This window comes from Rattus norvegicus, chromosome 7, assembly GCF_036323735.1.
Source record: "Rattus norvegicus strain BN/NHsdMcwi chromosome 7, GRCr8, whole genome shotgun sequence".
NCBI classification, from domain to species: Eukaryota; Metazoa; Chordata; class Mammalia; order Rodentia; family Muridae; genus Rattus; species Rattus norvegicus.
This window is the reverse complement of record NC_086025.1, coordinates 113,066,793-113,091,093: the sequence shown is the minus strand read 5'-3', so window position 1 is coordinate 113,091,093 and position 24,301 is coordinate 113,066,793. Positions and strand designations below refer to the sequence as shown.

At 47.7% G+C, this 24,301-nt stretch overlaps 1 protein-coding gene across 6 annotated transcripts in view; it reads left to right on the top strand.

Annotated features, from left to right (window-relative positions):
- Positions 1–24,301, top strand: part of Fam227a (family with sequence similarity 227, member A) — a 42,148-nt gene that overhangs the window by 5,805 nt on the left and 12,042 nt on the right. For 2 of the 6 annotated variants that reach the window (XR_005486589.2, XM_039078836.1), the window contains exons 2-13: positions 3,250–3,471; positions 7,153–7,235; positions 8,948–9,017; positions 9,552–9,631; positions 10,425–10,571; positions 12,396–12,497; positions 13,032–13,136; positions 15,413–15,536; positions 17,094–17,201; positions 19,904–19,989; positions 22,799–22,898; positions 23,065–23,131. Coding sequence is in view for 3 of the 6 variants with exons in the window: in XM_039078836.1 (XP_038934764.1) it covers positions 3,330–3,471; positions 7,153–7,235; positions 8,948–9,017; positions 9,552–9,631; positions 10,425–10,571; positions 12,396–12,497; positions 13,032–13,136; positions 15,413–15,536; positions 17,094–17,201; positions 19,904–19,989; positions 22,799–22,898; positions 23,065–23,126 (1,209 nt within the window). In the remaining 3 variants the exon portion in view is untranslated. Of the gene's footprint in view, positions 1–3,249; positions 3,472–7,152; positions 7,236–8,947; positions 9,018–9,551; positions 9,632–10,424; positions 10,572–12,395; positions 12,498–13,031; positions 13,137–15,412; positions 15,537–17,093; positions 17,202–19,903; positions 19,990–22,798; positions 22,899–23,036; positions 23,132–24,301 lie in introns of those variants that run through there. The other 4 variants (NM_001130581.3, XR_010052960.1, XR_005486591.2 and 1 more) reach the window with 4 other exon arrangements.

Sequence of the window (24,301 nt, the reverse complement as noted above, 5' to 3'; positions counted from 1 at the left end):
CCTTAGATTTTGAAAGTTAAGATACACATAAATACATATCTGCCTACCGGGTTTTCTTGAAGATTGATTTGATTTTTATGTATGCGGGGGCACGTGCCCACCTGCAGATGCAACAGGAGGCCAGAAGAGGGCGCCAAATCATTGGAGTTACACATTGGTATGAGCTGCCCAGCCTAGGTGCTAGGACCCAAACTCAGGTTCTTTCTAAAAGCATCAAGCACTCCTAACCCTGAGCCATCTTTCCAGACCTCTGCCGTTTTGTTTGTTTTTAGGGTATGTTTTGTAGTTTATTTTAAATTACATGTATTTAGTCATTGTGTATTTAGAGTATGTGCTACAGTGGAGACCAGAGGACAACTTATGGGTGTCTGTTCTTTCCTGTACCATGTGGATCCCAGGAATCAAGGTTACCTGCTTTGAGTCCTTTTTCTCTTAATGCCCAAGGACAATTAAAATTTTTAAATTTAGATTATGTGTGTATATATGTGCGGATCTATTTATACATGTTGAGTGCAGTATCTGCAGAGACCAGAAGGGGCGTCGGCTGCCCTGGAGCTGGAGTTACAGGAGCTTATGAGCCCCCTGACATGGATGCTTGGAGCCAAAGTCAGGTCATTTGCAAGAGTAGAAGCCTCTCTTATCCACAGAGGCATCTCTGGGATCCCAGGTAACTGCCCATAGGAACAAGTTAGTGTGGTAGGCTTTAATTATTCATTTACTTACTCGAGATGGGGTCTCTATTGCTGGAGTTGATTTATTTGCTCTAATCCTCCTCGGTGGCTGCCTGAGTTCCTTGCTGCCCCCCTCCCTCAATGCTTTGGCTTCTCCAATGAAAGCCACACATACATGAAGCCTTCTATTTAAGATACATCAATCATCTCAGGGATTGGGCCACTCCCGAATTCTGAGTTGCTAACACCTCTACTCCCATACTCTTGAATTATTACTTAGTAAAATCTGTATTCCATCCTTGCTACCAGAGACCCAATGTGGGGGATGCTGGGGCCGCTCTTCCATGGCTGGTGCTGTGTTCCGAAGCTCTCAAGTTTGCATCCTCTTCCTGTCTGGCATGGTGATTGTTAATCCTCCTCCTTCGGTCCCCTTGCCCATGAATCCTAAAGTCCTGTCTCTGTCTTCCTGCCCAGCCTTGGCTGCCGGCAACTTTATTTACCAATTAGGACCAACTTGTGAGGCCCCTCAGCACCTCATGTGCCGGATTGTCATGCATTTTGGGAAGCCATAATGCAAGCATTAAACAAAATCCTCAGCAAGTTTCACTTTGTATCTCTGACTGGCCTGGAACTCACTATAGACCAGGCTGACCTTGAAATCAGTGATCTTTCTGCCTCACCCCCATTGAGGGCTGGGATTAAAAGGGTGCACCACCACACATGACCACGTGGGGGCAGTTTGCAGTGGGAAGTGACTGTTTAGGTACCCGAGGGAGGAGATGCTGGTCTGTTTCTCAGTAGCTTCTATTCTCAGCCACTGGAGGCTCAGCCCTGGCTCACACAATCATTATCAGTGACAAAGTGACGACTCAGGTTATCATTGTGTTAAATTAATTCTACCAAAATTGGGTGTGCGTTTTTTTCTTTCCTTTCTTGGGTACAGCTGTAAGATGTCGGGATATAGGGAATGTGCTACCCTTACAGCCTTGACAGCCAGGGCGGATTGTATAACGTGAATTTTGGGGACTGGGGACGTGACTCAGTGGATGAGAGGGATTACTGCTCTTACAGAGGACCTTGCCTCCTGCACAGGCTCCACCTGCCCCTCTGGCATCACCCAGTCTACCTGGTCCAGTTCCCTTGATTTCCATCTCACTGATGAACTGTACCCGTGTATCACAGAACTCTGTCTTTGAGGAACTCAGAGCCCATCCAGCAAATCGGCCTCCCGGATTATATATAAATTGTAAATAACCCAGGCTTTCCGTTGCATGTACTATATCCATTGCAAATACTTTCTGTTGCATATAGTAACATGACATGATATTTAATTCTTAAATGGTTTACATATTTTTATTTTATGTACATTTTGTTTTATTTTATGTACATTGGTGATCTGCCTACATGTATGTCTGTGTGAGGGTGTCAAATCCCCTGGAACTAAAATTACACACAGTTGTGAGCTGCCACGTGGATGCTGGAATTGAATATGGATTCTTTGGAACAGCACCAACCACTGAACCATCTTACTGTGATATTCTTAAGCCACACCATCACCAGGGAAACTACGTCTTTGACGCGGTGCCTCACAGCTATCTATAACTCCAGTTCCTAGGGTTCCAGTCAATCTACAGGTAGTGGGAACTCAGGTGCCACACACACATGCGTGCAAAAAAATACTCATACACCAAGAGGAGAAAGAAAACCACCCTGGCCAGGCAATGGTACAAGTGCCTTTGACATTGTAGAGGAAGGCAGGCCGCTGAGTTGGAGGCCATCAGGCCTATACTAAGAGACCCTGTATCTGAAAAAACCAACCAACCAAACAGGCAAACCAAACCATACAGGGCCACCAGTCGCTGGAGCCCCAGCATTTGGGGGCAGGAACAGGTGAAACCTAGGAGTTCTCTGGCTAGCTAAAAGTGTTGAATAGAAAATCCCATCTCGGGCTGGAGAGATGGCTCAGTGGTTAAGAGCACTGACTGCTCTTCCAGAGGTCCTGAGTTCAATTCCCAGTAACCACCTGGTGGCTGACAACCATCTGATGCTCTCTTCTGGTGGGCCTGAAGACAGGGACAGTGTAGTCATATACAATAAATAAATAAATCTTTTTAAAAAAAGAAAAAGAAAATCCCATTTCTAGAAATAAGGTCAAAGGTTACAGAAGAAGCTTGCCAGTGTCATTCTTCACGTGCGTCACATACAGATGTATAAAGAAATTGTGGGGGTTGGGGATTTGGCTCAGTGGTAGAACGCTTGCCTAGGAAGTGCAAGGTCCTGGGTTCGATCCCCAGCCCCGGAAAAAAAAAAAAAAGAAATTGTGAGATATCAAAGGCGAAGATTACTTGATTACAATCCAAAACAGACGTAAATGATGTGGTTATGACAAGGCTGTGGAGGGGAAGGCTATCTGGGAAAACAGATACCTTTGAATAAGTATTTTGCATCAGTTCGGAAAAAAATAAAGGGCTTCCCAAGCGACAGCCGTTCTTCCTGCATGACTGTGTTTGGCCCCTTAGCATCCAGGTGAGCAGGTTATTGTTTTTAAAGATGGTTTTATGCCCTTTGTGCTCCCCAGCAGGCTGCCCGGATAAAGAACAAGATTAGAGCAGAAAGAGAGGAAACTTTTTTGTCTGCCAGTCTACGAGAAATTGGTCAATGTCGTCTGCTAAGACGATGGAAGCTATCAACGTCGCCGCCCTACCAATGCTAGCATTGGACGAACGCCTGGTGGTCTCTGTCAATGCGAGGAAGGTGCTGGAGAATGCTTTGAGGAAGCAGCTGCAGGAAAACCCACCCGGTATCCTTCTAAAGCTGCCACCCACAGTCAGGCCAAGCACACCCAACGGGGGACACCAGGTATAATGAGTGCTTATAGTTCATAGATGTCACCTGTGAGCACACACTACATACCGCAGTAATTTCCTCCAAGGACTTAAGTCCTTTCTACCCTCAAAAGGAACGTCACATTTTGAAGCATTGTTTGACTTGAGGTTTTATTGTTTTGTTTTGTTTAATTTTTTTTTTTTGGTTCTTTTTTTGGAGCTGGGGACCGAACCCAGGGCCTTGCGCTTCCTAGGCAAGCGCTCTACCACTGAGCTAAATCCCCAACCCCTTGTTTAATTTTTTGAGACAGGGTTTCTCTGTGTACCTCGGCTGTCCTGGAATTTGCTCCATAGACCAGACTCACCTCGAACTCAGAGATCTGCCTGCCTCTGCCTCCTGAGTGCTGGGATCAATGGCGTGTGCCTCCACTGCCTGGCTCAGGTTTATTTTTTAAGCAGAAAGAAATCAAAGGAAAGCTGCCCGAGTTGCATGTTAGAAGGAAAAAGTTCTGTTTTGTTTTGTTTTGGGCTCTCTTTACTTCTTGTTTCCAAAGAATTAGGGCTGTAATACATCCTAGACAGCAGCTAGGAAGCCAAGGGCTAGCCTTCTGTCTGTAGACAGGTGAGCTCCCCGACCAGATTCTTCATTTCCTCTGGCTGACCTCCCCTCTCCTCACCTACTAGCCCTCCTATAGAGGCTCAGTCTGCCCCTCTGGCGCATCTCCCGGGCTCCACCTACAAGTGCTTTCTCCCTGGCCTTGTCATCATTGATCGCCATCACTCCATTAAACTGTATCCCAGCATCACAAATCCCCATCTCACAGTCCATCCAACAATAGCCCTCTCAAGTTATAAATAAGCCCAGACTTTAAGTCATGGCTCCACCAGGCAAGCAGCTCTCTCACTGTGCATATGCCCCTTCAAAACCCATCTAAGACACTGTCTAATGTGATCCTGTCTCCGTCTGCAAAGGGTCTTTCCTGGGTCTCCTTCTAACGCCACACTCCATTTGGTCTTATCTATGGCACACGTCCCTCTTGGCACCCTCCCTTCCCAAATGCTTTCCCCATGGTAAGAACACTTGAGGGTGATGGACAGGAGCGTGAACCTGCTTGAGCGACAGGATTCTGAGACAGAGCCTGTATCCTGGGAGATCCTGAGGCTAAGACCCGAAATGCAAAAGGTGGAGAGGGAACAGGCATGGTAGGACTGATGAGATTTCAAGAGAGGAAATGGGGAATTCTTAGTTACTCTGTTTTGATTCTCGGTGGTAGGTCACGTGCTCTGTACCCACCCAAGAGCTCTGGATACATGAATGAAACACACACACACACACACACACACACCCCATACACATACCATACACACACACACACATACCACACACACACACATACACACACCATACACACACACATACACACACCATACACACACATACACACCACACACATACATACACACACCATACACACACACCACACACACACACACCATACACACACATACATACACCATACACACACATGCACACACACATACACGCACACATGCACATACACACATGCACACACATACACACACATACACACCATACACACCATACACACACATATACACACCATACACACACACACCATACACACACACCATACACACACACATACACACACATACATATACCATACACACACATGCACACACATACACACACATACACACCATACACACCATACACACACATATACACACCATACACACACCATACACACACACACACCATACACACACACCATACACACACACACATACACACACGCACACACACATACGCACACCATACACACACACACACACACACACACACACACCAGCTAATTTTAATATGCTTTGACTAGCTCAATAGCTGGGCATTTCCAAACCTTCCTGTGGCTAGCACACATTCCCCTGGCTATTCCTCTGGTATTCCTGGCTTAACACCTTCTAAATCTTTATTTTCTAAATCTATATTTTATCTTTGCTGCCCTGTTACCTTCTGGGAAGCCCCTCCCATAGAGCTGCTTTCCCTTTACACCTGCATTGTTATATGATTTCCACCCTGCAGCTCTTAAATCTTATTTCTCTGCCTTTGAGTCATGGTGATTCTCCTCCCCTCTTTCCTTCGGTTCCTCGCCTGCCCAATCTAAAAGTCCTGCCTCTGTCTCCCTGTCCAGCCACTGGATGTACAGCAATTCTTTATTATCAGTCAAAGTAGCTGGGGATGGGGACCCTCAGTGTTTGGAAGCACAGCTGTTGGGAGCTGAATTAAGACAAAGCATTAGGGGCTGGAGAGATGGCTCAGTAAGAGCACTGCCTGCTCTTCCAGAGGTCCTGAGTTCAAATCCCAGCAACCACATGGTAACTCACAGCCATCTGTAATGAGATCTGATACCCTCTTCTGGTGTGTCTGAAGACAGCTGCAGTGTACTTATATATAATAAATAAATCTTTTAAAAAAAGACAAAAAAAAAAAGACAAAGCATTAGAACTAATCCCCAACAAAGTTCAACTAAGAGATTACCATAACAGGTTGCCCTTTGGCCTAGTCGATCCACACCTGAAAAAATTCTCTCTTGAAGAAATAAATAGCTCAAAGGCTGGAGAGATGACTCCACTATGGAGAGTGCTCCCTGCTCTGGGTTCAGTCACCAGCACCCACATCCGGCTCTTCCGGGTGCTGGTCACTCTCACTCCAGGAGATCCACAGGTATGCAGTGGTGTTGGTACGGTTGATGTTTCCAAGTTTACCTTTAAAAAATGAGCAGACTTTTTAAAAAGATATGCTCAGGCACAAGCATGTATGCATAAAATAAAAGTATCTTTTAAAAAAGGTATTCCAAAGTTCGAAAGTGTTCTCTGTGGCATGCCCATTAAAGTGTTGCTTATCCTTGGGAGAACCGGAAATGGCTTCTGGAGCAACAGCCCTGCAGCAGGAGAGCACACTTAAGGGGTATCTTCTAAGTGGCCCGTGGGAAGTCACCAAAACGATGCTGTGAACATTATTCAGCTGTCAAGCAAGTTCTTGTGGAAACAGTGACCCAGGCATGCACTAACGTTGTAATTATGCTTGCACAGAACACTGGTGCAGGGGCACATGCCCAAGGCAGGAGGATCCTCTCCTCCTCTGTCAGACACTGAAACAAAACCCCAAAAGGTACCCTCCCAAGGCTCTAATAGAAAGGGTGGAGACAGTAAGGATGGCCTTTTTCCTTGGTTAATATTTTCCAAGTTGACTACAACACAGGAAATTTGTCCTCCTCCCCTTCTTTCTCTTCCTGCTTGCTTTCTCTTCTTTTAGATAGGATACTCACTACAGCCCTGGTCAGCCCAGAGATCACTATGAAGCTGGCCTCCAGCCGGCCTCAGACGTATAGCAAATCCTCCTGCCTCAACCTCCGAAGTGCTGGGCTTAGAACTGTGAGTGCTCATGCCTGTCACCAATCCTCATTTATAATTTACAAAGTGACTCACTTAAGATGAAGTCACCAGTGTAGTCAAAGGGACTGAATCAGCAGAGAGACAGTGTGGCCTGGACTACCCATCCTCCTGACCGAGGAGCCCTTCCGGAAGTTACCTGTGACTGTCTCCTGGAGTTTCCTTAGCAGCTTGTCTCCCAGCATGCATTATTGGCTCCATGAGCCAGGTGAACAAGAAGATTACTGAAATAGAGATGGACTCCAGCCTGTTGGTCTACACCTCGGTAAGTTGAAGTAGGTGCCAGAGCTGAGGTAAGGCCTTTGGGAATGAAGCGTCCTAGGGAAAGTAATAGAGGTTGTTGCCCTTTAGGTCTTGTGTTTCTCCCAAAGCACGTTGGTACACTTGAGGTTTCACGTTTACCCTTGAAAAATGATAGACTTTAAAAACAGTATGTCTGTGTGTCTCTGTATGTCACATGTGTGGCCGTTTTTGGAGGCCAGAAGAGGGTGTTTGATCCCCTGGAGCTGGAGTCACCCAGGGTGTAGGATGGGTACTGAACTCAGGCTCTGGGAAGGAGTAAGCTCTAACTGCTGAGCTACCCCTCCAGTTCCAGCAGGCTGCTTCGTAAGAGATTTAGGTTTGCAGTGAAACCTAAACAGACCCCACCTCCACACACGTGTGACCTGTCCCGTCAGTCTCTCTGCTCCTGAGCTACTGCTGCAACAACAACAACAACGACGACAAACCCAACAGAAAACCACCCCGACTCAGCGTTACATTCAACCTCCCTAATTTATTCTAGGCTCCCTCCCAATGGTGTGTGTGTGTGTGTGTGTGTGTGTGTGTGTGTGTGTGTGTGTGAGAGAGAGAGAGAGAGAGAGAGAGAGAGAGAGAGAGAGAGAGAACACATATGCGTACCATGGCCTATATAAGGACAGAGAACAACTTGTGAGAGTCAGTTCTCTCCTCCTACCGTGTGGATCCCAGGAGTCAAATTAAGGTCATCAGGTTTGGTGGCAGTCACCTTTATATGCTGAACCATCCTGCTGGTCCCATTTTCTTCTTTCCTTCCTCTTCCTCCTCTTACTCCTTTTCCTCCTCCTCTTCTTCCTCCTTCTTCTTCCTCTCTCTCTCCCTCTCTCTCTCTCTCTCTCTCTCTCTCTCTCTCTGCTTTCAGACAGGATTTCTCCCTCCCTCTCTGTGTCCTTTTTCTTTTTTCTTTTTTCTTTTTTTTTTTTCAGAGCTGGGGACCGAACCCAGGACCTTGCGCTTGCTAGGCAAGCGCTCTACCACTGAGCTAAATCCCCAACCTTCCTTTTCCTTTTCATACAAATGAAGTCACTCTTTATGAATGTGCAGGGGACCACTAGCATCAGTCCCCAGCCCACTCTGAGTTGCAACTGAGTTACGTTGTGAATCACAGTACAGCACATGGACACACTCCCTGAACTGATTCTATGCAAGTGCATGCGTGTTCATGTGAGGAGAGTAGCGCTCGGTGAGTGAGCCTTCCGGTCAGACTGTCAGTCTAAAACTCAAGAGGAAGTGATCCTCATCCTTGACATCCTATAAAAGGCTTGACAATAATCCAGCTACCTCAGGGCATCCACAAGGATGAGATGAGTTGTAATATGTGCCAGACACAGCTGGGGCTTAAGAGGACAGCAGGGACAGCGAGTGCACAGGACAGAAGTCTGCATAGACCCTCAGGCCCCAGGCTTGAGTGTCAGGTCACTTCTGCCATCCCAGAATCCCTCCTGCTGGGAGATACCATCCACATGGATAACATACTGACAACATGTGATGGGACCGTGTCAGTGACACAATGGCCGAGGCCCTTACCACCAGCAGAGAGAAGAGAGGTGTTTAGCTACATAATTTGCTCCAGGCTGTCAGATGCCAATAAAGCAAGTGCTCCAGCCCCTGACCCCCACTCCCTCCCCAGGTTATGTCAATCTCTAATGCCCTGTTTTTTTCTTCTTCTGGTTTTTGAAGGCAATTGAGGACTATGAGTTGGAGAAGAAGTCTTTAAAAGAGAAAACTCACAGCAGCCTGGGAGACGGAGGCAAAAAAATCTTTTTTAATTTTTTTTGAGATGTGTTTTTGTGGGGTTTGCTTTTATTTTTAACTTTGTTTAGATTGGATACTTTTTAGCTGTTTTTGTTTTATGGTACTAGGCCTTGCACGCACCCAGCACGTGCTCTGTCACTGAGGTGGACCCCAGTGGTTTTCTTCTTTCAGTTTTTGAAATCATTCAACCGAGTAGGAATCCAGGGTCTCCCTGAGGACGGGTTTGTCCTCTTCTGCACTCGCCTTCCATCGTCAGACCTGACAGTGGACAAGGAAAGAGGGAGGGACAGGACCACAGAGGGACTGTCTGCTAGGTGGCTGATGGTGGCACCATCAGATGTACTTAATGGAGGGAATTCCCGCTGGGGACAGGAACTTGTCTAGTGCACAGCATCTGGTCTTCCCTGCTGACTTTAACCAGATAGGCCAGACCCTAGCTGTCTGCTGGTCACCTGGCAGCTCTCTCTAGCAGTCTTAGCTCCCAGTAGCAAACTACCACCCTCACTTCTAACTTTTCCTCCATTCTCAGTCAAGAAACTGAAGGAAGAGTCCCCGATAATCTGCGAAGGCTCAGAGCTCCGGAATGCCAAGGTGCACATCACAAAAAGGGTAAGAGCCCAGCGCCATGCTGCTTTCCCAGTGATCTCTACCTGTACAAAATGAGTTTTATTCCTCCGGAGGGAAGATCTGTCATGCAGTCATGCAGGAATCTGGGGTGATTGTCCTTTAGCATGTCAGAGGAAGGGCACTCCCTTCCACTCAGTTCTCTGACCGGAGGCCAGCCCCCTCTACTGCCAACAGGTCTGGTCTCATCATCGTCCTCGTCAAGATTCACTGTCACGGGTTGGGGATTTAGCTCAGTGGTAGAGCGCTTGCCTAGCAAGTGCAAGGCCCTGGGTTCGGTCCTCAGCTCCAAAAAAAAAAAAAGATTCACTGTCACAGGCTGGGGTTGTGGCTCTCAAGGGTAGAGTGCTTGTCTAGCACGCACAGAGCCCCGGGTTCTGTCTCCTGTCTCCAGCATTGTAAAAGGCTGCTTGTTTATACTATCCAGATCACCTGTACCAAAAGCCTTAGGAAATAATTATCTTTTTTAAAAATGTATTGTATTTATTTGTGTGTGTGCAGGGGAGTGGTGCACACGTCACAGCACACATGGGGAGGCCTAAGGACAAGTTGCAGAAGTCGGATCCCTGGTTCTACCTCTGAGTCCCAGGGACTGAACTCCAGTCACCAGACTCTGAGGATGGCACCTTTACTCACGGAACCATCTGGACAATTCTGTTTACCTTACATTGTTTCCTTGCTATAAACTGCTGTGCTGGGTTATGTGGAAGGGGAAGGAAGGTTACCCTGTTATTTTACACCGTCAAGGTGACGGAGCCCATACACTTTTATTCTTCAGAAAACAGCAGAAAAGACCCTGCTCGCAGAGCTCCATGAATACCCCCAGTTTGACGAAATGAGGCCCAACAAACTACCCAATGGCGTGGACTTCTGCGAAATGGTGGGCAATGTGATCCGATCTGAGAAAAACCCCCTGAGTGGCAAGGTAAGGAAAAGAGAACGGCGTCAGGTCCTGCCAGCTCTGCCCTGATGGCATGCGCGTGTGGGGGTCAGAGGACGCTTTGTAGGAGGACAGGACTCAGTCATCAGAATTGTCAGAGGTGCTTTTGCCTGCTGAGCCACCTTGCCAGCCCTTCAGTGTGTTTGGAGCCTGTACCTTCTTCACAGCCACACGTCTGCCTGCAGATTGTGTGCTGTTCTGTCAGCTCGTGCTCCTGTAAGCCTGACTCCTGCTACTTTGGAGTCAAAACAACCATGGTTTGGGAGTGATGTATCCCCTTAAGGCTCATGTGTTAAAGGTTTGCTTCCTAATGAAATGCCCCAAGGTAGGGCTCTGAGGAAGTGATGGTCACGAGGACTCTGTCTTCCTTATTAAGGCATTGATGGAGTCCCAATTTGATGCCATAACCGGGGGATTCTTCCGGTCGCTTTTCTCATCGCTGTGACAAAATGCTTGACAGAAACAGCTGAAGGAAAGAAAGCTTTATTTTGGCTCATGGTTTTGTAGAGGCCGAGTGGATCTGTCCTTGTCTGTGGTGCTGGAAGCATTCATCATCATCACAAACTAAGAAGCCGAAGTCCTCACAGTAGGCCACTGAGGGCCACAGAGCTGACAGAACTTGTCCAAAATAATATGGCAAGTGGAGGAGCCAGTACTGGGTTCCATAACTCTGGATGGAGGCACCCAGCTACCTCCTCCCCTCTCAGCTCTGGCCAGCAACAGGTGCAAGCTTGTGAGGCCACTACGCAAATACACAGGACCGAGCCCCGAGATTCTGCTGAATCAGCACAAGACACACACACACACACACACACACACACACACACACACACACACACACACACACACATATATATATATATATATATATATAAACTAAGTCAAAAATTAAAGCAATTACTCCCAAGCTCAGAGGAGCAGAAAATTTAGCTTGTGCGGCCCCACCATATACAATATATGTATGTATATTATATATTACTGAATCCTGCCTGCATGACTGCCACTGGGTCACACACCACTCTTCATGTCACTCAGGAAGGACAGACTCAGCACAGCCGGGCAGCAGGAAAGAAGGATCCCAGAACAGTGGAGGAGGGCGGGGGCAGGGGTGGGGGAGAAGGGAGGAAAATGGCTGAAGGGAGGGGAACAAGGTGTAGCAGTAAGGACAGCTGACACTCGAGTTCCAGGAACGGAGGGGCAACTGTTGACGAGCTAATGAAACTGCCCAGAGCGGTTTTGGGGATAAAGATTATGTAACCACAAAAGATGAAGAGGCCCAGCTGCATGAATTCAGAGCCGTGAGCATCTTCCCCCTGCAGACCTCCACGCACTTGTCTCCTGCCTCTGGTGGTGCCTCCCGTCTGCGTCCGTCAGTATCATCACTCTGCCCGCCAAAGCTCTACCCACAGCTCTCAAGGTTCCTAGCCCAATCCTAGTTCTGTGATCACCTGTGCCTGTCTACTCCCATGCAGCCACCGCCTCTCACTGCCACACAGACAGATCCACTTGGCCTCTCTGAAACCAGGAGCCAAAGCAAAGCTTTCTTTCCTTCAGTTGTTTCTGTCAAGCATTTTGTCACAGGTTAAGAGAAAATGAAGTTGGGGGTTGGGGATTTAGCTCAGTGGTAGGCAAGCGCAAGGCCCTGGGTTCGGTCCCCAGCTCCGAAAAAAAAGAAAGAAAAAAAAAAAGAGAGAGAGAGAAAATGAAGTTGCAGGCATGGGTGACCCAGTGAGGCCCTGTCTTGAACAACAGCGGTAATAATAACAACGGCGCCCAGAGTAACCATGTGATTTTCCCTTTCTTTTCAAGTCTTACTGTTTAGACAGAGAACTAGAGAAGTTTCTGTGTTCGCCTTTTCTCGTGGCCATATGGCTGGATAGCTTTTGGTGGCTATTTCACGAAAGGTACCACGTAAGTGTGTATCTGTGCTTCTTCCCTGGCTTAACTCACTTTCCATGGAACAACGTCCTTGTTTGTTAACATGAGCAACGAGCCCCTTCAATCCCATGAGTCATCTCTGTGGACTTTGCCTGTCTCCTCCCTCCTCAGGTCCCTCTCCTGTACCTGAACTTCAGGTGTAACCCAATGCCCTACAGCTCCCTCGAATAGACAGTCTCTGCTAAGTAGCATATGGGGTCCAGGACAGAGGTGAAAGGAGAACGTGTGCCCCTCTGGTTAGGTGCTTCCTTTCACTAACACTCTGTGCTTTGTAAATGTGGGCAGCAGAAGAGCAGCTCATTCCCCAAAGCGTATGAGGTCCGCTCACCGTAGAATAAGATTTCGGGTGTGAGAACAACACTTTGCCTGAGTCGCAGACTCGTGCAGGGTGTGGCGGTGCTTGTTTGAGGCCAGCCTGGGGTTATCCGGTGAGGCTGTGTCTGGTGAAACATCAGGGAAGCTGCAGCAAGGACACTAGTGATTCTCTGCTTGTCTCTTACGCTGCAGCCAGACAGGGAGACCCAGAAGAAGCTGTTCGACCGAATAGCCCGAAACTACGCCTCCCTGATATTCAAAATGCGTCGGTCCCATTACGAAGAGGCACTCTTAAAGGTGAGTGTCACCCACGGCTTAGAAAACATCCCCACTGGCAAGAGAATGCTCCAAATAGGCCTTCCATAAAGGAGTAATAAGTATTCTGGCCCTGGCTTATAATTTAGTCATTGCAAAGAAGTATCGCTGAGTCCTACACTTACGGGGACGATGTAGCAATGTCTCTGGTGGTGGGGGAAAAGCAAGTTGTTAGACTCAGGGTTTTAAAACTATGTGTATATAGCAATCACACACTTTATGGCAATTCTGTTCATAATAGATCAATCTCTGGCAGTTGCCCCATGAGATTATATCACATAGAGGTGACATGCCATTTTAGTCTGTATAAATACAGTCTGGGATGTTCACACGACGATGACATCATCTACCGATACAGTTTTCAACATACCCTCACAGCTAGGTGACACACTGTTAGATGTACCAGCACACACATGCACACCCAGGACTAGAAAAAAAATCTAGGAAATATTTGCCAACTTCTTAGCAATGGTTATCCCTGAGGAGTGAGGGCATGAGATTCCACTTTTCTATTCTTTCTTTGTTTGTTTGTCTTTAGAATTAAAGCCTAAACTGGGCGGTGATATTGCAGGCCTTTCATCCCAACATCTGGGAAGCACAGGCAGCTCTCTCTGAGTTCTAGGACAGCCTGGTCTACAGAGCAAGTTCCAGGACAGCCAGGGCCACACAGAGAAACCCTGCCTGGAAACCTCTCCGCCCCCCCCCCAGTCAAACAAAACCAAAAGCAAACCAAACCAAACCAAAAAAACTAATCACCAAATCCCTTAGCCTGATGGTGGTGACCCATGCCTTTAATCCCAGTACTTAGGTAGCAGAGGCAGGCAGATCTCTGAGTTCAAGGTCAGCCTGGTCTACAGAGTGAGTTCTAGGATATCCAAGGATACATAGAGAAAATCAGTCTAGAAACAAAACAACAACAACAAAAATTAAACCCTTTCTATTTTATATGTGTGGGTGCATTGCCTGTGTAAATGTATGTGCATATGTATGTGCAGGGTAAAAGAGGACATTGGATTCCCTGGAACTGGACATGGAGCCAGCTATAAGCTGCCATGTGGGTGCTGAGAATTGAACTTGGGTCCTCTGGAATAACAGTCAGTGTTCTTAACCACTGGGCCTTCCTTCCTTCTAGCTCCTTTGCTATTCTGGTTTGTTTCTTGTAATGTTAAAATGAGAAGTGTAAACTATACCTTTTGTGTGTGTCTGAACTAAAAAGTATTAAAAGGAAGAAACTTCGTCAATAGTTAGATAAGTTTTTGATGAGTGGGATGTAGACGTGATCCAGGGGAAGTAGTCATTAAGCAAACGACTGATAAATTGAACTGTGTCCACACTCTGTGTGTGTGTGTGTGTGTGTGTGTGTGTGTGTGTGTGTGTAATTTTTTTTTCTGAAACAATGTCTCAATCTAGCCTCTAGCCCAGTCTAGCTTCAAACTGATATGTGATGTGGTATTGACTAGCCTCAAATTTTCCATCCTCCTGCTTCAAAATCACTAAGAGAGGATACAAACCCGTGTCACTACATGCAGCCACTAACTATAGAATTTTTTTTAAAACTACCGCACACAAAATAAAGATGTAAATAACAAATTATAGGAAAACACTGGTGGCCTATTTTTTTAGATTCATGTTTTGTTTTTTTTTTTAATGTGTGTGAGTGTTTTGCCTACATGTAAGTCTGTGTACCAGATGCATGCGTGGTGCCTTTGGAGGTCAGGTGGGGGCACTGGGTCCCCTGGATTCAGGTGCAGATGGCTATGAGTTGCCTTCTGGGCTCTGGGAGTTGAACCTGGGTCTTCTGCAAGAGCAGCTGATGATCCCAATATCACTAGTCCAACTCTTCAGCTCCTGATGACTGACGTGCATGTTACACAACACAAAGAACTCTTACCAATCAGTAAGAAAAATTAGAGATCTTGGGACTGGAGAGATGGCTCAGCCATTTACAGTATTTGTTGCTCTTGCAAAACATATGGGTTTGGTTGGCAACACTCTCCCAGCCTCTCTTTGGCTGTGATCTGAGCAGAATGCAGAAGCACTGAGTGATAGACCACTGTAGAGGCGTGCTGGGCGACATGGTGGCCGGTGGCCATACAGAGCAAGATTCCTGAGGAGTATCCTCAGTGACACCAGGGCAGGGAGGCAGCCCAAGGCAGCCTGCCGCTGGGAAGGAGTTTGGTCACAGATCCTTGGCTCAGCCAGGGCTGTCTTCTGGGGGAAGGAACCCTGGGATTGACACTGAGCTCTGCCCCTCCCAGAGGCTCTCTTCACTTCTGAGCAAAGCCATGTACACCAGCTTCTGCTGCTGCTTCCCCCAGTCCTGGTTCAATACCCACGAATTCAAGTCAGAGATCTGTAACACCATGAACCTGTGGATTTCAGGTGAGAGCGTGGGGATTCCTACCAATGGGGAAAAGAGGTTGGGTGTGTTTTTGGCTTCCTAGTGCTGTCCATTAAGGTGGCTTTTCCTGTTCCCTCCTTAACCGTAGAGAGTGTAGGCATGGTGTTGAGTGCCTGCAACTCATGCGTGAGGGGATATGACAGGTCTTGTGAGCTCAAAGGCAGTCTGAACTTGTGGTAAGACTCAAAGCAGCCTGATGCTTGAGGCCGCCCTGCCAGCTGCCCATTCTCTTTTCCAGCTCTCTTCATCCCCCAACCTTCCTACCGCAGCCCAGAGCCTTCTGAGATCATCAACTGCCGCTGTTTATCGTGAGGTTTTTTTTTTTTTTTTTTTAAATTGAACTTTTTTTTTTTTTTTTTTTTTTTTTTTGGTTCTTTTTTTCAGAGCTGGGGACCGAACCCAGGGCCTTGTGCTTCCTAGGCAAGCGCTCTACCACTGAGCTAAATCCCCAACCCCTATCGTGAGGTTTTTGTTAGCTGTGTGACACAGGAGACTTTTACTGTTCTGTTAGGGGGAAGGAAGGGCAATGATCACTTCCTCCTAAGGAGCTTCCTCACGAAGGCTAAGCGGTACAGTTCTGTAAGGAAGCTTGGCTGCATCATGGAAGGACGGGCTTGCTTTGGAGGGTCCCTGTGCAAGCTGCCTGGTGCTCACTCCCTCTGCCCACAAGGACTCCCACAGAGCCCATGTATCTACCTGTCAGGGAGCTCCTAGTATGTGAAGGCTCTGCCCAGGAGAAGCACCTCAGAGTCGGTGGCCAAGGTCTGTCTGTGTTCAGGGTCGTTGTGGAGATAGCTCCGTGTTATCTGGTATGTCAGTGTAGGAAACTATTTCCCAACTATGCTCCCAGACTCTAGCCAAAGGCCAGCATGCAGGCCTCTCTAAGGCCAGCAGCCTTGGGCCTGCCGTGTCAGCTCTTTGCTGTACACACATCCAGCCTCTGAACATGGAGGGTCATGTTTTAGAGCTAGGGTTGTTCACCTCCAAAGTCAGGTCCTGGGTCACTGTGGCAACCTGCCTCTCATTTCTCACGCTGTTCCTGCTGCTCCTCCTCCTTGTTCCTGCTGTTTTCTTAACCAATCACCTCCTGTCCATTCACACTGCCCAGCAGAGGCGCAGCACTGCCCGGTGGCTCAGCTTTCTCACATGACCCTTGCAAGCATCATTTCTGGTGCTGAACTTAGCATGGCACTGTGTTAGGGAGACTTCACTGAGCTCTTATTTACTGCTGCTGGGAGACCTTGGCCACACGGGGACAGTGGAGCTCATGGTCGGCAAGAACAAGGGGAGGCAAGGAAACCTGGTAACCACAGCATCTCCATTAGCACTTGTCACAGAATCACACAACCAAGCAGTGGAAGATGGTGGGGCAGGTGACGTTGTCCCTGTTCTGTAGGTGAACAAAGCCTCTAGAGAGGAGTGGCAAGGCTGGGACAAGGCTGCAGCAGATCTCAGGTTCCCTGTAAGCATCAGGAGACTCGGGGTCCCTGTCTCCTTTGGTCCTGCTCCATTCCATCGGCATTCTGGGTTTCTTTCAGGGACATATCCTTGCCCACAGAGCTATAACAATTGGGACTGCTCAGAACTGGATCCAGAGAGGTTCCAGAGAGAAGAATTCTTGTTACAGAACAGTCGACTTCTAAGGGGTAAGCTCCCAGATGTGGTCTCACCTCTTCTGCCCCCTAACACAACCCAGCCACCATGTAACTGAGGCAGGGGTCCCAGGGCATTGATGTCCCCACCAGATTTTCTCTCAGATTTTCAAACTGGCCTCCAAAGGAATAAAACCTCAGTGCTTGTGGATTGCAGACGAGGAATAATAGAATTTCACATTTGGTAGGAAGGCTGAGGCCACGCAGCTTTGGTAAAGGGATCCCCCAGCATGTAAAGTTCATGTGTTCCGCCCCCAGAGCTATAAACAAGATAAATCTACGCTCCTGTCGATTCTCCTATACTGTGTAAGGTCTGTATGTTCTATTTATCATCCATGAGGTCTGTGCACTCCATATTCTCCCCAGTCTGGATGTTCTAGTATCGTCCGAGACCTGTGTTTTCTATAATCTATCCAGACTGTACGTTGTACTATAGAATATAGAAAGTTAATTACAGGAGCTTAGGAGTTTAGTGATGCCTGGGACCTTCTGGGACGCCTGTGCACTGTTTCATACTCATGACAGTCAACAGAAGAAGCTCTACATATGTGCCACAAATGAATGAGGACATGACAATCTGAGGAGCAGCTTGCATGGTACCGACCTTTTCATTTCTCTCAATGTGTCATGTCATAGGTATGGCTTGGTGGCCCATACCTCTGATCGCAGCACTTGGGAGGCTGAGGGAGGAGGCTTTCTTCAAACTTGAAGCCAGCTTGGTCTCTCACAGACCAGAATATTCTACTGCCCACATGTCAGTCACACTGAGTACTGTAACCACCACAGTTCATTGGCATTGATATTTCACTTTGGTGACTAGACTGAGAGCCTATGACAGGCCATGTCACGTCAAGAGCTCCATGAGCCAGACGTTATCCTGAGGGTATCACTGGGCATGTAAGTCCCGCCTCTTCTTCCTGCCCTAGGGCAACAGAGGCATTTCAGCCACAGCTTGTGGATTATTTTTTGCCTTAAGTGGAGGCAGGGTACCGAGGCCACACAGAGCAGTGCCAGTCAGACCCGGACAGTGCCTAGTGCCCAGACCGAGATTTGAAGTTAACTGTTCGAGCAGGTGGAAGACCAGTGATGAGGAAGCTGTGAAGCTCAAGTCAGTCAGACCCAGCGGCTGACCAAGACCCACACCACCCTCAGCCACAGTGAAGCTCAAGTCCCTTCTTGGGTTCCAAGGAGGAGCCTGGCTGTACCCCTTTGCACAGAGCCAGCTGTGGCATCTGTCTGTCTGTCTGGTGGCTAACAGCCACCCCCTTTCTCAGGGTCAGAACCTGCCAGTGGTCACTGTTCAGAGCAAACACATGTGTGTTCCTTAGTCAACAGATACACTCAGGGACTTTTTTTTTTTAAAGTGAGGAGAAAAAAAATGAAAGAAGCCAGTCCTTAAATTGTTTTAATTTTAAGTTTTTTATTTTATTTTTTAAAGATTTATTTATTTGTTTATTTATTTATAAGTACACTGTTGCTGTCTTCTTCTGCTGTCACACCAGAAGAGGGCATCAGATCCCATACAGACGGTTGTGAGCCACCATGTGGTTGCTGGGATTTGAACTCAGGACCTTTGGGAGAGCAGTCAGTGCTCTTAACCACTGAGCCATCTCTCCAGCCCTAATTTTTATTTTTTTGATGAGCTGTGAGTTTACCAAGTTGTCATATGACAGTTTTTCTTATTTTTTGATGGTTTTGGGGCTCAAACCCAGAGGCTTGGCTCTAACACTGCAACACCCTAGCCGTAGACATTTTTTTGACGTTTATTTTAATTATTTTCTATTAACATTTTTTCGATCTAGTTTATGTGAATAGTGTTTTACCTGCATGAGTGTCTATGTGCTGTGTGTGTGCTTGGTGCCCACAGAAGTCGGGAGAGGGTGTTGGATTCCCCAGGTACTGGAAGTTACAGATGGTTCTGAGCCACCATGTGGGTGCTGACACTGGAACCCAGGTCCTCTGCAAGAGTAGAATGATATTTAACCACTGAGCCATCTCTCTCGCCCTGGATTTCCTTTCTCAAATGTTTTATCCTGCCGGACTTTCTGGCACATATTTCCAATCCCAGCGATTGGGAAGCTGAGGCAATTGTAAACCAGAGGCCAACCTGGTCTATCCAGAAAGTTCAAGGTCAGCCTGGTCTAGACACTAGGACCCTGTTTCAAAAGCAAGCAAACAAACAAAACAAATTTAGGAGGAGTCAGAAGGCCTGGTATGGTGGTGCACACCTTTAATCCCAGCACTTTGGAGGCAGAGGCGGGTGGATCTTTCTGAGTTCAAGGCCAGCCTAGTCTATAACCAGAGTTATATAGTAGAGACACTGTCTCAAAAACAAACAAACAAACAATCAGACAAGACAAGAAGGGTTTCATGGAGAAACCCTGTCTAAGTAGCAAAAAGACAAATAAACAAACACTTTACCTGGTACTTACTTGGCTGCTTTTAGGATTCCAGGTGGTTAGTTTTCTGTGAAGCCACCGTGAGGTGTTTTTGGTTTCCTGTACATTGTGCACAGCACATGGGGCCTCATCGACCCCATCCTTTGGCTGGCTTATCAGCCCTGCCTTGTTGACGAGAGGCCTGTGCTTGCCCGGGGCCAGGTCTGGTCCTGCTTTGTTCTTGTCAGGACTGTGTCAACACCCACACAATCCAACATGCAGTGGTCAGATGCACAGAGCAGTTTTTCTCTCTCCTAGCAAGAGAGTTCACCTCCTTCTCCTATACGAAATCATCCACCCAGGATATAGGACAGAAGAAGTATAAGAAGTTCCATAAATTTATGGTAAGTGGAGAGCACAGGCATGGATCACCCTGGGTTTCCTAGAGCATCTGTGTAGCCTTCTGTGGAAGGCATGTCCCTGTACTTCCGTTCGGTCCTATCCTGTTTCCTCAGAGCAGGGCCTGATAGGGCCCAGACAACCCACATAAGAGAGGAGCATGGGCGATAATCACAGGGCATAAGAAAGGACATAACTCGAACCTCCGAGTCCAGGCTGAGCCCCATATATGTAGTCTCACAGCTTTAGATGCATATCTGGCTTCCAGTCTTCTACCTTAGTCTCTGTCTCTGTCTCTCTGTTCCTCCCTCCACTCCCCCACTCTTCTTCCCTCCTGTCTCCCTAATCCAACCCTGCCACACAAAACAAGCCCTCCACGACTGCACTGCGGTCACTGCATTGTTGTCGTGCTCAGAGCTGCTTTTCTCGGCCTGGTCTAGAGGATGCTCCTTCTGAAGCAAGCCCAGTCCCCGTTCTTTCTGAGCACTCTGACCATGGTCATGTCTGCTCTAATCTGAAGCCCTGGGTCAACATGCCTATTCTGATGCCAGTGTGCCCATATCCAACACTGCAGGGAACCTGGTGCTGTGTTAAATGGCCCCGTCCCTGGCTGTGAGCCGGGGCCGTGTGTTTACTCAGCACAGAGACTTAGCAGGATGTCAGAACTTGATGATCAGCTCTGTAAGCTCTGGGTTCTGTTTAGCATAGGATGGAGCTCTATAAATGTCACTCCTGCCCCAGGCACAGACAGAACCAGACAATGGCCGATGCTGAGGGCCAACTGTCCTTCAGATCAGCATCAAAATATTAGTCACTGTTTGAGCACGGCCAATCATGGCACCCAAAACAAATTGGTGTCTGTGCACTGAGACACAGAAAGCCTCCTGACATTTATTGCAAGAACCCGGCTGAGAGATCCCATCTTCTGTCCTAGAAATAGAAACAATAAAAACTGGAACCTTGAAAGCAGCTGGAATGTGAATGGCGAGCCGGGACAGAGGCAGTGTTGGATATGCTGGGGGCAGAGCCTCTGGCCGTAAGCAGACAGTTCTCTATCTGCTCAGCAGATGCATATGGCAGCGGTCTGGCTGTCCCACATGTCAGTGGCTGCAGACTCTCTGAGAGTTCAGAATCTAGGGCACCAAGCAAAGATTTCTCTAAGATCAACCTGCCACCTGCCCTTGGCTTACTCATACCATGAGGACTTGCAAGAGATCCAGCTTCTCCCATGGCTCACCTATGAAGCAAAGCTCCCGGGAGCCTGTCAAAGACTCAGTCAAGTCTTCCATTCCTTTAATGGGTGGTTTTTAAAGAAGAAGGTGGAAGGCAGCTTCTATAAAGAATTGGAGTTGGAAGGAGACTCAGTCCCCAGGACCCATGGATGTGGTGTGTGTGTCCTCTCAGTGTTGGGGAGGCAGAGGCAGGCAGATCCCTAACCAGGGGTGCTAGCCAGTCAGATGCATCTAATCGTTGAGTTCCGGGCTTCTGAGAGGTCCTGTCTCAGCACTCCTGCTGGCCACCAGGGTCAGGTGTGGTGCATAGGAAGGGCTGAGGAGAGGAGAGCAAAGTAAGTCTTTTACCCTGCATGGGGAGAGGAAGTACATGCGTGTCACAAATGACACTCCCAGAAGGCGTCACGTGAGCTGAGAACCAAAGGAGCTGTTTTAGGGCTTTATTGCTGTGAAGAGACATCATGACCATGGCAACTCATATAAAGGACAAGATTTAAATGGGTGGGGCTGGCTTACAGTTTCAGAAGCTTAGTCCATTACTGTCAGGGTGGGAAGCATAGCAGCGCACAGGCTAGCATGGTGCTGGAGACAGAGCTGAGAGTTCTACACCTTGTGTGTCACCGAGCAATCTGAGACCTCCAAATCCGCCCCCACTAGGACATGCTTCCTTTAACATGGTCACACCTCCAATTAGTGCCACTCCCTATGGCCCAACCACTCAGACACATGAGTCTATGGGGGCCATACCTATCCAGACCTGAGCAGGAGCCATTGGGAGAAGGTGAGACTCTTTTAGGAATCAGGGACAGCATGAGCAAAGTCCCTGAGACTAAAGAAAGGAAGGAGAGAAGGAAAGGGGGAGGGAGGGAACCGAGGAGGAAAGAAAGAGTTACTTAGAACAGGGAGGAGGTGCGTGATACAGAACTTCATAAGTGAGGGAAGTCGAGGCTGGACTTAAGGCCGAGGATGTGGACTGGACAATTCTCTGAAATGTGAGACTGTACCAGATTTTCATTATCTACTCGTTTATTAAGCCGAACCACGTCCCTTGCCCAGCTGTAGTGTCCAGAGCAGCGTCAACCATATTTGCCTGGCGGGTGGGTATACATTTGTCGGGGGCATCTGTCCAGAAGTGGCAGTCCAGGCAGCAACGGGGTGTCACTCAGCTGCTAGGGAATCGAACAGCTTTTCCCCCTGGGGTTCCTTGAAGATGAAGGAAACACCATTTGCAATGTGCATGCAGCTCCCAACCGGGCTCCAAGCCCACTGCAGTCATTCCTAATCAGTTGGGCAGGGCCTGGCCTTCATTAACATTTCTTTGAACAAATACTGTGGTATCTGGTGCTGGGCAATCTCTGAAACCTAGCCCCTGACTTGAAGTACCCACTCCACATCACCCCATCTTTCTGCTATGGTCTTGAAACTGTTGTACTGGGCCAGAAGCTTGTCTCAGGCCTTCCTTTAGTGAGAATGGCGGGATATGGATAAGGTCCAAGTATTTCTCTCATACAACTTTTGCTAACCCCCTCCTCCTCCTCTTCTTCCTCCTCCTCTTCCTCCTCCTCCTCCTCCTCCAAAAAAGGCTGCCCTGAAGGCTTCTCGTTCCCATGTAATGAATGAAAAAGACCTTTCAAGTAAGAAGATCTCCGAGGGAAGTTGGAAGTGTTGCAGCACCATGAGAGGTAAGCAGGCTCCAGAGGACTGGCGTCTTGCACAGATTCCATTTTTGCTCTAGCCCTGGAAGCTGAGACCCACCTTGAACTCTGCCTTTTCCCTGGGCAAATATTCATATTCACCCCTTTGTCCTATCCCCTTGACAGAGAATGATATACCTACCCTGTTCTCCAGGAAAGTCACACGGCAAGTCAAGCGGATATCATACGCCAGAGCATACATGGATTCATTTATGAAAGAGGTGAGCACACGATTGGAAATTTAAGATCTATTCTATTGTTTCTCATTGCATGTGTTTGTATGTGTGCATGTGAGTGAGTGCGGGTGCTTTCAGAGCCAGAAGAGGGTGTCTGATCCCCTGGAGCAGGAGTTACAGGCCATTGTGAATCCCTTGGCATGATCACTGAGAACCAAACTTCGACCCTCTGGAAGAGCAGCAAACACTCTTGACTGTTTATTATCTCCGAGCTGATTTAAAGGCGACGTGGTTAAAACATCTTCATCTTATGCAGGTGTCAGGCAAGTGCTGGGGGTGGGGGTTCTGATACAGACCAGGTGATGCTGTCAGCTTTCCTAAAGATGATTTCTAGGTCAAGAAGATACCCACCAGCCAGGCAGTGGTGGAGCACACCTTTAATCCCAGAACCAGGAGGTAAAAGCAGGAGGATCTCTGAATTTGAGGCCAACTTCATCTACAGACCAAGTTCCAGGACAGCCAGGACTATACAGAGAAAACATGTCTTTAAAAAGAGAAAGAGGGTTGAGGATTTAGCTCAGTGGTAGAGCGCTTGTCTAGCAAGCACAAGGCCCTGGGTTTGGTCCCCAGCTCCGAAAAAAAAAAAAAAAAAAAGAGAGAGAGAGAGAAAGAAAGAAAGAAGACACCCACTGTTTGAGTGTTCTGTCTGTATTTAAATTCCCTGCTGGAATCAGGCATGGTAGCTCACATCTGGAATCCCAGCACTTAGGAAGCTGCCTTGGGAGGAATGCTAAGCATTCTGGGCCAGCCTGAGCTACAGAGTGAGTTCTTGGCTATCATGGGCTACAAAGTCAGACCTTGTTGTCTGAAGGCCTAAATAAATACATTTTTTTCCTGCTTTAAACTCAGACGCAGTGGTACTCAACCTGTGGGTCTCGACCCCTCTGGGGGAGTGTCAAATAACCCATTCACAGGAGTTGCATATCAGAATTATCCTGTATATCAGTTATTTACATTGTGACTCATAACAGTAGTAAAATTACAGTTATAAAGTAGCAATGAAATAACGTTATGGTTCAGGGTCACCACGTGAGGAATTGTATTAAGGGGTTGTGAAATTAGGAAGGTTGAGAACCTGGCTCGGTGTCTTTGGTCTCTGGTGCCAACAGCTGCCAGATCTGTTCTATGGACAGAAGCAAAATGGTGGGACAAGCA